At 35.8% G+C, this 12,361-nt stretch overlaps 1 protein-coding gene across 9 annotated transcripts in view; it reads left to right on the top strand.

Moving 5' to 3' along the window:
• PLAA (phospholipase A2 activating protein) overlaps positions 1-12,361 on the top strand; it is a 29,038-nt gene that overhangs the window by 14,652 nt on the left and 2,025 nt on the right. The window contains exons 5-12 of one of the 9 annotated variants that reach the window (XR_002832234.1): positions 559-726; positions 1,163-1,298; positions 3,308-3,477; positions 6,685-6,842; positions 7,769-7,988; positions 8,784-9,475; positions 9,754-9,825; positions 10,201-10,259. Coding sequence is in view for 3 of the 9 variants with exons in the window: in XM_023764743.1 (XP_023620511.1) it covers positions 559-726; positions 1,163-1,298; positions 3,308-3,477; positions 6,685-6,842; positions 7,769-7,988; positions 9,754-9,825; positions 10,201-10,289 (1,013 nt within the window). In the remaining 6 variants the exon portion in view is untranslated. Of the gene's footprint in view, positions 1-558; positions 727-1,162; positions 1,299-3,307; positions 3,478-6,684; positions 6,843-7,768; positions 7,989-8,783; positions 9,826-10,200; positions 11,878-12,361 lie in introns of those variants that run through there. The other 8 variants (XR_002832232.1, XR_002832233.1, XR_002832231.1 and 5 more) reach the window with 8 other exon arrangements.

Here is a 12,361-nt window from a genome sequence, read left to right as displayed (position 1 = left end):
GAGAAAGTAATCTCTCATCCTATTTTTGCAACGGGAAAAAAAGTTTACTTTTCTTTGATGGTTTTAATATTTCAGGCCATAAATAATTACAGTCTTTTGTAATCTTAATTTTTAATTTTCTCTGGTGTTTTATAAATATTAATTTCAGTATTCTGTGGTAAGAAATTTAAGGGATAATTATTCCTTGTTATGTTTTCAGTTATATTTGAATATTGTGTATGTTATGAATTAATCTTGTTACTGGGGAAGAAAAGTTGAACTGTAAGGTAAAAAATGAGAGTTGTGGAGATCAAAATTCTGTTTCTGGAAGGTTTTAAGACAGAATTTGGAGAAGATACGATGAATATAAAATAACTTCCCAAGACTGGTAAGAAAAAAGATACGGCCAAATCTGAAATATAAATTTGGGTTATCAGGCTTTTCTACTGAAAAATTGAATTTTTCAAATTTGAAATCACGCTTTACTATTCACCAATGTGTTTTACAATGTTTATGAAATACATAGAGCCATCACCCAAATAATCTATTTTATTGATTGACATATTTTTTTTAATACAGGGCATGAAGACTGTGTAAGAGGTTTGGCAATTTTGAGTGAAACAGAATTTCTTTCGTGCGCAAATGATGCCAGTGTTAGAAGGTGGCAAATTACTGGCGAGTGTCTCGAAGTCTATTTTGGACATACAAATTATATTTATAGCATATCTATCTTTCCAAATTGTAAAGGTAAGATTATTTTATACCATGTATTTAAAATTTTGTATTAACCTTTATTTCGTCACATTCTTAAGGTGAGGGAAGGAGAACTGATGACTTAAATCAATTTACTAACTGTAACTTGAATAATTTAGTGACTTTACATTTTTTCCTAAAGGAGAAAATGATATGATCATCTTTATATTATTTTACATTTGATGGTTGTGAAAAGTTCTTAAGTATCTGAGGAAAGGTTTTACATAATTTATTGGTGTTTAGTATGTAAGATGAAAAATGTATAAAAACCTGTTTTTTTTAAGTTATATAAAAATGACAAATACATAGAATCTAAAACTATAATTTAAAATACTTTAGAGTTAAAAAAATCTGTCTAGAAAGATGGTATATATGCATGTACTTAATTGTATTTATTCAACCTAATTTTTTCTGTGTTTATCACTTTCAGATTTTGTGACAACAGCAGAAGACAGATCCCTGAGAATCTGGAAAAATGGGGAATGTGCTCAAACAATCCGACTTCCAGCTCAGTCTATATGGTGCTGCTGTGTGCTGGACAATGGTGACATTGTGGTTGGTGCGAGGTATTTATTTTCTAGTCAATCAATAAATAATATGTGTTTAGGACTGTGGTGGGCATTAGAGTGCACAGAGATAAGCCATAAGGAATTTCAGATGAATTGGAGAGACCGTATGCACGATTCTGGTACTGAACAAAAGTAGTTGGCACAATAGCTTTTACACTAACGATGTTGGATTTATTATGTCAGTACTGTAAGTTGTACAGTTGAAACTCTGAATGCAAAAGAAGTCAGCCAAGGTAGAGATTGGTCTGGGAAAACTTTCTGGAGAAGAAATGTAGATGGGATTTTGAAAGATAATGAGCAAGAAGGGAAATGAGAATTTTTATCAAAAGCAACTATAAGTAAAGATGTAGCATGGGAATGAAAGTGATGTCTTAGGAGATAAAGGAAAATGGTGGAGGACTAATGCTGGGGAAAAGTGGATAATAGGTAAGATGGGGCTCATTTATAGATTTAGTGCTTGGGGTTAAAGGGTTATAGCTCTTGCCCTGACTGGTTTGGCTCAGTGGATAGAGCGTCGGCCTGCGGACTGAAGGGTCCCGGGTTCGATTCCACTCAAGGGCATGTACCTTGGTTGCGGGTGCATATCCCCAGTAGGAGATGTGCAGGAGGCAGCTGATCAATGTTTCTCTCTCATCGATGTTTCTAACTCTCTATCCCTCTCCCTTCCTCTCTGTAAAAAATCAATAAAATATGTTTTTTTTTAAAAAAAGGGTTATAGCTCTTAAACAAAAAGTGAGATGACTAAAGTAGGAGTTGTGAATTATTAAATATGGATGTTTCATTTAATTGGTGTTGACAATGGGAAGGAAAGCCAAAGAAAGCAGCTGCAGTATTAAGGGTGTGAAGTTATTAAATATTGGCTCCTTCATGGCACTGGATAAGAGACCAAAAATGAGATAATTCAGAGGAAAATGATCAGAAATGGGGTGAAAGAAAAGGATAAAGCTTCAAACTCTTGGTGATTGGAAGTGTGCATTAAAAACAATGGGGACAAGGGAGAACTTGTGAATTGCAGAGACCGTATGCACGATTCTGGTACTGAACAAAAGTAGTTGGTATAACAGTTGAAGAAAAATAAACGAATTGAAAGGCTGAAATTGCTGTTAGTGAAGGTTATGCAAGAAACATTTACTGTAGAATTAGGTAGGATTAGTATATTTGAAAGTGGCTAACTTGCTTCCCCACCCCAAAATTTAGAATTGAGAAATCGTGGAAATGAAGTCATTTTTCTGAGATTAGAGGTTAGGACCAAAGGTGCCATCTAGACCAAACCCTTTGATTTGGGGTTATACTGCTAGTTAATGGCATGCGAAAGGCTGATTCCATGTTTCCCTGAGGAACAGATATTGAGCATCTGCTACCTGCTAAGTCCTATGTTGGGTACTCCTTCCTTTAATAAAGTAAACCCACCCACTACCCTTCGTATACTGTAACACCTAAGTAATACTGACTTTTAAAGCATACACTTTATTTTCAAATTTTTATCATGGTAACTATTTAACTTAGAATAAAAATTTATGTTAAAAAAATAAAAAATGAATAAAATTTATGTTAAATATATATTTCTCTGACCTTTGCCAATAACTTTTCCCTAGTCTTTTTTTTTTTTTAATATAGTGCTTTTTCTTATTGATTGATTTTTAAAGCGAGAGGAAGGGAAAGAGAGAGAGAAGCATTGATTTGTTGTTCCTCTTATGCATTCATTGGTTGATTCTTGCATGTGCCCTGGCAGGGGATCAAAACCTTCGAGTATTGGGGTAATGCTCAAATCAACTGAGCTACCCAGCCAGGGCTTCCCTAGTCTTTTTTCACCCTATGCATTGCTTTACTAGTAAAAAATAATAGAGGGCAGTGTGTGCTCAAGTCAGCATAGTGCAATACTCAGCAATAAATACATAGTAACATTTCTCATGTTCACAAAGATTATTTTTGCTTCGGATCACTCAGGTGTGATAATGTTAATAAACTCTGGCAATGACTTAAAATCATTTTGTTTTTCTTTATAGTGATGGTATCATTAGAGTGTTTACAGAATCAGTGGATCGGACAGCAAGTGCTGAAGAAATCAAGGCCTTTGAAAAGGAACTCTCTCAGGCAACCATTGATCCCAAAACTGGTGATTTAGGGAACATTAATGCGGAGCAGCTTCCTGGGAGGGAACATCTGAACGAACCTGGTAAATATTTCCGTGTTATCTAGTAGTAAAACTTGTTAGCAATTATTCCAGAATTTTGGAGTGATTAAAGTGATAGGGAAAAAAGGTTGTTTTGCTAATCATTTAGTGTAGAAGTCAATGGTGGGTAAAACTGCTGGCTCCCTAGTTCACAAATCAAGGTAGTTGCATCACAGTGTCCAGTAGTCGTGTTCTGCACCAACGCACAGTTGTAGTTTTAAAAAACAAAAGCTATCTGCCCTCAAATGTCCTTTATGAAGCATTAAACATTAATTTTATTACTTCTTTACCCCTTTAGTAAATTTAAAAAAATACTCTGGGTGACAGAATGTAAATTACACATGTGGTGCACTAAAGTTCCATGGCGTCTCAAAGATCAGTATTTGTGCAGTCATTCATGTTGAAGGCTGAACTATTGGCTTTTTCATGAAATGCCATTTTTATTTCACAAATCGACTGGTTATTCAGGCTTGTGTATTTGGCAGGCATTTCTTAAAAATGAACAAACTGAGCTTGTCACTTTAAGGAAAACAACTGATGATATTTGTTGCCAAAAATAAAATTCAAACTTTCTAGTGTGAATTGAAATTTTAGAAAATCTGTAACTCCACACCAGGAACTTAATAGTTTTCCAATGCTTACAAGACTGTTCTAATGATATCAGTTGTACTATTAACAGTGTGATTTATTTTATTTTTTTAATAATCCTCACCTAAAGACATTCCATTGATTTCTGGAGAGTGAAAGTGTGGGAGGAAGGGGAGGAGAGAGAGGGGGGGGAGAGAGAGAGAGAGAGAAACACCCATGCGAGAGAGACACATTGATTGGCTGTCTCCTACACACACTCCTACCAGGGCTGGGGAACCTGCAACTGAGGTACATGCCCCTTATCGGGAACGGAACCCACGACTCTCAGGTCTGCGGACTGACGCTCTAACCACTGAGTCAAACCGGCCAGGGCAACAGTGTGATTTTTTTTATATTAAATAATAAAATGTGTAAACATGTGGACAGTCTGCATAACTCATTTAATATTTTCCAAATGCCAGTTCATGGTGTTACAAAATCATGAATGTGTAAAAGACTTGTTCAAAGTGTAAGAAAGACCAATGGATTTTAGTTTAATAGAGCATGACAAAGTCATTGGTATGGTTTCAGATTCTAAATTGTAACCTTTAAGGACCTACTACTTGCACAATATCCATATTTTATCTGAAAAGGATATTAAGCTAGTCTTCCCCTTTTTTAACTTTTTTTTTTTCTTCATATACTTCTATCAGAACGACAGATTGAATATACAGGCAGATATGGTAAATCCAGCCGTCTTCTATTAGGAGAGACAGTAAAGAGATTTACAAAAATGGAAAACAGTGGCAGTCTTTTCACTGAATTTCTAAAAAGAAACTTATTTTTTATTAAAATGTTTATTCAGTATGTAGTGAATCTATTATTGTTTTCCAGGAAGTAAATATATTCTCATTTTTAATTTCAAATCCAATAAATTAGTTGATACAACCCACATTAAAAGACGATCTTTGGGCTTCTGAATAACTGTTATGATTATAAAGAGACTTTGAAACTAAAACTTTAAGAACTGCTTCATTAATACCATGTTTTGATATTTTTACAATTCTTTACAAAATATAGTCTTTCTGTCATTATATATATAGCGTACATACAAGAAATATTTACTAAGTGCCTAATGTGTGCCAGGCGTTGTTCTAAGATCTGGGAATAGAACAGATAACAAAAGATACAAAAATCTCTGTTCTCACAAATTTATATTCTACATGAGGAAACAGATAATTAAAAAGTAAATTTAGATGTCAGATAATAAGTAAAGTACTATGGGAAAAATAAGGCCAGGGTTGTGGCTGTTTTATCATTTTAAATAAAGTGGTCAGGAAATGTGTAATAGGATAGCACTATGTGTAACAGATAAACCCTGAAATGTCAGTGGCTTAACAAGAAAAGTTTATTGCACATGTAAAGTTCGGTTGATGGCAGAATATGCTGGAGCATGTTTGTAGAATAATTTTGCTCTTTGGGGTCATGGGGACCCAGGCTGATGGAAAGCACCATCTTCAGCATGTGATATCAAAGGTTCCTTGGTTATAGACTTTCATCCATCAAACAGGGTAAAAGGGAGGGTAGACAGTGATGGAAAAGGCCTAGAATAGGCCTGTATCACACCCACACAGATACCACTGACTGTATACTCAGTGTGTAACCCCGAGGGAAGGCAAGAGGCAAGGGGGCTGAATAGAGTAAGTAGTCTCTGACCTGACAGCCACAGCCCTACTCTATGGAATAGGAGCATGACTCTGGAGGACAGCAGGGTCCTTCCCACTGCAGGCTTTGCTGAGAACTTGACATTCAGTAAAGTCTTCAAGGAGGCAAGGGAGCAAATCTTGCCAGCACCTGTGTGAAGTGTGTCAGAGGCAGAATAAATAGCTAGCGCAAAGACTCCATGGCTGAAGTAGGATGGTGGGATGAGGGTACGAGTAGTGGAAGGTGAGGTCAGCGAGGATGGGAGAGGCAGATTATGTTTGGCCTTGTACACCACTCCAGTGACGTAGTCTTTTATCAAGGGTGAGTTAGGAAGTCATTGAAGGGTCTCCAGCTGAGATGTGTCAGGAGCTCCTTAAACCTTTGCAAAAATTTCTGTGGTTGCTGGGTTGTATATGGACTGCAGGGGACCCCAGGGCAGTAGTAGGAGGCCATTGAATAATTCCAGCTGAGACATGATGGTGGCTTATTCCACAGGTATCACTGGAGATAGTGAGGAGAAATAGTTTTCTAGATATACTTAAAGGCAGCTGATAGAATTTGCTGAAGGATTGGCTATGTGGCTGCAAGAAAGAGGAATCAGACTTTACACTTTTGGGCCTGAGAAGCTAGAAGAATGGAGACTCTACTGGAATGAAAGTGTTGTCAGAAGATAGTAATAAAACTTGTTCTAATTTTGATGGGCTAGCTGTTTTCTAGAATCAAATTTTTTAACCTTTATTTAATAAAGTTTCCTTTAACCATTCTTATGCCACTTTCCAGTACAATTTAAAATAATCTTTTGTTTGATAAAATTTTCTACTAAACCAAAACACACATTCTCTTTTATGTATAAATTTTAATGTTAACAATTTTCTGTCTAAATGTTTTTGAATTTTATTTTGCCATTCTATCTTTGATTCTCAAAATTTTTATTTTAAGGTTCTAGAGAAGGACAGACCCGTCTAATCAGAGATGGGGAGAGAGTCGAAGCCTATCAGTGGAGTGTTAGTGAAGGGAGGTGGATAAAAATTGGTGATGTTGTTGGCTCATCTGGTGCTAATCAGCAAACATCTGGAAAAGTTCTATATGAAGGGAAAGTATGTTGACTTCTTTCTAAATACTTTTATCTTAAAGTATTCAACAAATTAAAGGTTTTCTTTTCCCTTTCTCCATGCTAATACAATTTTCTCATGTTTTAACATTTAAAAATATATTTCTATGGGGAAATTATCTTTTCCCTGTCTTGAATTAGGTTTTTTTTTTTTTTTTAATTTTTTTTTTTTAAATATATTTTATTGATTTTTTACAGAGAGGAAGGGAGAGAGATAGTTAGAAACATCGATGAGAGAGAAACATCGATCAGCTGCCTCCTGCACATCTCCTACTGGGGATGTGCCCGCAACCCAGGTACATGCCCTTGACCGGAATCGAACCCGGGATTTAACATTTAAAAATATATTTCTATGGGGAAATTATCTTTTCCCTGTCTTGAATTAGGTTTTTAAAGAAACTCTTTCCATGTACGAAGGGCTGCATTTCACAGACAGATTTGGCATTATTTATCTTTTAGTAGTAACCATATGTAAGCTATCACCAACCATTTGGATTAGGAGCTTCTGTGCCACCTTTCATCTAATGCTGCATGCCTATATTTAACTTGTAAAGGCAGAAGGGACCCTCAGGGCAGTGCTTACAATGCCAGAATGTTTTGGTGAGCTGGGCATGGTAACAGCTAATACTTTTGGCCTTGAGATCAGCCAATTGGAAGCCCCTTTGGCCTCAGAATTAATGTCATCATAATCTTTCCCTCACCTCTGTCCCTAGTGAAATGCTAATCTTGCAGCACACTCAAGTAGTTGCTATTATGCTATGCCAAGTGAAGATTTTAACAATGCACTTTGGAGAAAGTTTAAGTACTGTAGTTATTAAAGTTAACGCATAAAATCTATGTTATATATGTCATTAATACATATGAACATATAAGTTAGTAATCATTTATCTCCTTTTTATATTCCTATTAAAGGAATTTGATTATGTTTTCTCAATTGATGTCAATGAAGGTGGACCATCCTATAAATTGCCATATAACATCAGTGATGATCCCTGGTTAACTGCATACAACTTCTTGCAGAAGAATGATTTGAATCCCATGTTTTTGGATCAAGTGGCAAAATTTATTATTGATAACACAAAAGGTCAAATGTTGGGACTTGGGAATACCAGTTTGTCAGATCCATTTACAGGTAAGTTAGGGTTTGTATTAAGTCTTAAAGTGCTTCTTTCCATCAGTGTTGGTTAATTTTCTTTTTCTGATGTGTTTAAATGCCCATTATGATTAGCTGTGTAAATAAAAACCAAGATCCTGCAGTAGGTTTTTACTTCACATTCATATTTGCAAGCCTCAAATTATATAGTAATTCTGTATCTATAAAAACGATTATAAATTGTCCTGTTACAAAAATAGAGCCACACTGTAAACTAATAATTTTAAGAAACTTTAATTTAGTCATTTGACATAAAAAGAAACTTCTATGTTCCTTTGTATAGTTAACTTTTTAAAAAACATATATTTTGTGATGAAATTTACCAGTTTCCACATGAGGCTAAATTGGTTAGTTGTGCATCACATCTAAGACTGGACTGTGAGTATTTAGATTTTATATGTGATTTATATTCCACATGTTCATTTTAAGTCAGTTGTTTGTAACATAGCATAGTATCTAAAATTTTGCAAATGGGATTAGGTTCTCATGCCAGTCCATAAATTATAATGCTAGTAGTATTAGTCTGAATTCTGGGTCCCAGGAACCAAAGCCATGGTACAGGATGAAATAAAACCCTTCCTCTTTTCTTAGGTATAGAGCAAGCTCTAAATAAAATTTTGAAATTGGTACTGAATTGTTATTGTTTGGCTGTGGTCCGTTTGATTCCATTTTTCATATGCTACTACTGTTCTTGTTTTATAAGGAAGGGTCTCATGCCTTCTTCCTGTCTCAAGTCCTTATATAGATCTGTCCTTTTTCCTTCTTCCCTGATAGACACTCATTGTACCCACATTATCTCCTCTTTTCAACATTCCATCATCAGTTCACATAATAAAGCTAATTTCACCTGCATGTTGACTTGAGCAGGATGATCAGTCTGACTCACTACTGAACTATAAATGACGCAGCCTTCCCAAAAGCTGCACTTTACAAAAGAGTGGTGGGAGGTATTACCTGGACATTTCTGTTGGTGGAATTTCAGACTACAGTGCAAAAGAGGGAACACATGATTGCAGTATTGTGTAAGTTATTTGTGGGACTGAGGACAGATATTAAAGCATCTGGTTCTATCTGGAAACCTGATACTATTTGGCTTTTTTGCTCTTCTGAAGCTTAACTTTATAAGCATCTTTACATATATCTTTTTGTAGACTCCTCTGATTATTTCCCTAGAGGTTCTAATAAAACATATGCACACACACCATGCATTTGTAAAGGTATAAATGGAAGTCTGTTTTCTTTCTAGCACTCATCCCCTTTGTAATTCCTTTCTCCAGTAGGTTGTAAGCTTCAGTGGATACAAGCAATCATGTTCTCTGCTGGATCCCTACACTGAATGCACTGTTTGACACATGAATTAATGAATCCAGGGGTTTTCTAAAAGATTAACATTTGATGCCTGTGGTTCTGATAGCAAAAGCAACAGCAGGAATTCTAGTGAATTTGTACAGGAACAGGAACTGATTGTATGTATATATTACTTGGGTCAGAGACTACCTGCAATTTTCTTTTTCTATTTGAATTCCTGATCATTTCAATATTTAAATATAAGGGCTAAGATATAATAAAGTATTAAAGTTAGGAAAACAAAGCTCGGAGAATCACTGAAATTTTAGTTTCTTACTAGTCTTTTCAACTGTAACACTTTTGACTATAATTTGTTATTCTCCCATGTAACAGTCTTGTTCTTCTGTTTTCCTCCAAGCTTGGAGTCTTCTCATGTTTCCTTTGTTTGCATACACAGGTGGTGGTCGGTACGTTCCAGGCTCTTCATCTGGCTCTTCTAACACAATGTCTGCAGCCGATCCTTTTACAGGTGAGATGCAGCTTTGCTTAATATACCTCCACTAAGTGCACTTTATATGATAGGGCTTTACACTTGGAGATATTATTCAATAACTGACACTTTGTTATCTGTATGTCCAATTTTGATGGATCTCTATTTCTTTAACTTCTAAGTTTTGCTCATTCCTGGAGTACTTTTGCGACTTTCCTCGTGACTTTTTAATAGCATGTTATTATAACTCATCATTTTCTCCAGTGGTCCTTCTTGCCAGGAGAGTGATTAAGAGCATAGGTTTTAGAGCCAGACAGACCTTGGTTCAAAATTTGGCTCTACCACTTACTTGCTATGAGGAATTGGCAAGTTACTTACCTTGTCTGAGCCTATTTTTTTTATCTGTGAAATTAGATAATAGGGGAGCCCACCAACCAAGACACAGAATAAGTGCTATCACTGGCAAGATGCTACCGATCATGAGCAGAGAAGGAGCCACGTGAGTCCCTGATATTGGATGGAGCAATGCAATCAAGGAGTCTGCCCAGGCATATTTGCCTTAGTGTGGAAGGAGACAGTTCACCAGCTACCCAGGATTAGTCTTCCTAACCTAAGTTACTAATTGCCTTCATGAAGCCCTAAAAGTGTTGGTGTGTGTCTTCAAAGTGACTATTGACCAAGGTACGCATGCCTCAGCATCACCATTACTGGAAAAAATGGCCAGACTTGGACTTTAAGGCAGCTGAAGAAGTCTCTGTTTTCAGAATAGTATTTGATAATATTTATGATGCTGTCGCTGGATCTTCATCAGAGTTCCTGGACGATATATCAAGCTTGGGAAGAGATTTATGGTATCTATTGGCCTTGCCAACATACAATCCCGTCTAAATCATAGATTGGATCAACACACAATTTTGGCTTAGTGTCGTGAAGTTGTGAATTGCTCTCAGTGAGCTATCTTTCTCCTGTGAATGAACTGGTGGACCGGATGCAAATAGCTGCACCCTGTGCATTGATAACTAGTATATTACAATAACCAACTGGTAAGCTAAATGTTGTGATGGCGCAATGACTGTTAAGGAAGTCTTTGATGACATGATGCAATTTCAAAAGGTACTAAGGATCTGAAGAGTCGATAAGGTGGCGACTTTCTCTGTCGGTATATTCAAGCCTAGTAATGCACTGAAACTTAGAGAAGAGCTCCCAAACCTCATCGGCAGATGTTTTTTTGGAACCGAAAGAACATAACAAGCTTCAAACAATACCAACAAAATCAAGAGAAGTCCATCATAACTGGAGCATGTCTCACTGTTGTACAGTGTCAATACCTCAGAAGATGCAGTGATTATGGAGATATGCAAGATGGCCTATTCAATAAATGTCCAAGAGCGTTATGGAATTATTAGGGTTACTGAACTATTATAAAAAATAGATAACAGCACCCACCAAATTGAGATTATGAAAATTAAATCATATAATAAAATACATGTAAAGTATTCTAGATGGAAAAACATAAAAATATATTTAAGCCCTCAATGTATGTAGCTATTATTATTGTTGATGATGTTCCCCCAATTTTACCAAAAGCACTGAGGCCAAAAGACTTGTCCATCTGGCTTACAACTTAAGGTCCATCTTCAGTCTTTTTTCTTTTCCTTATTTATGTGGTTGTCAGATTTCTAATATTAATTAGAATCATCTGGGATGCTTGTTTAAATTATCACAAGGTCTTACCCATAGATTTTGTCACATTAGATTAGTGAAGAGGTTAAAAATACTCATGCCCTTATCCCTCATCCATGGATTCTGATTAAATTAAATGGCCTTGGGTGTGGTTTGTTGTTAGGTTGTTGTGAAAGCTCACTATAGGTTTCTAGAGTGAAACCCTGGGAATCTGCAAGTTGAACAGGTGACTATCTCTAAATGTCAGAGAACCATATTTAGAAAAGTGTGTGCTTACACTCTGCCTCAGAATGCCTTGGCAAGTTATTCAGCCTTCCTGTAACAAAATATTACAAGTAGTAGTGGTATCTAATTAATATTTAAATGAGTATATGTATATAAGATACTTAACATGTTAGCTGGCATATAGTAAAACCTCACTTCCTGTTATATTTTGTTCTTTATTTTAATTCTGTTTACATTTTTGTAAATTTATATTTTAGTTTTGCTTGCTTTTTCTGCATCTGTTACACTGGTTATACCAATCCTAGATATTAAGTCAGAGGCTAAAACAATACTCATCTTTCTTCTTTCCATAAAGGCTGGTCTAGGACTCCAAACTTCTCCAAATTTTGCTGATTCTCTCTCTATACCTGCTTTTCATATTTATTTCTTTTCATTTTCAAAGAGACAGCCACAAATATAATCTAAAATATGAGACTGGGCTATTGTCATAGCATCCATAACTCTTACCGAGTCTCTTTTCTGCTTGTTGTATGTGCCAGTAGAATAGTGTTAACATTTTATTATGGAAACCTTTTAATTTCTCCAATTCACTAATGCTTTTGTAATTCATTTAACTTCTGTAATTATCCCATACTAGTGGCCCGGGGCACGAAATTCATGCATGGGA

The sequence above is a fragment of the Myotis lucifugus genome, unplaced genomic scaffold (genome assembly GCF_000147115.1).
Source record: "Myotis lucifugus unplaced genomic scaffold, Myoluc2.0 scaffold_346, whole genome shotgun sequence".
NCBI lineage: Eukaryota > Metazoa > Chordata > Mammalia > Chiroptera > Vespertilionidae > Myotis > Myotis lucifugus.
This window is presented reverse-complemented; position numbering and strand designations above follow the sequence as displayed.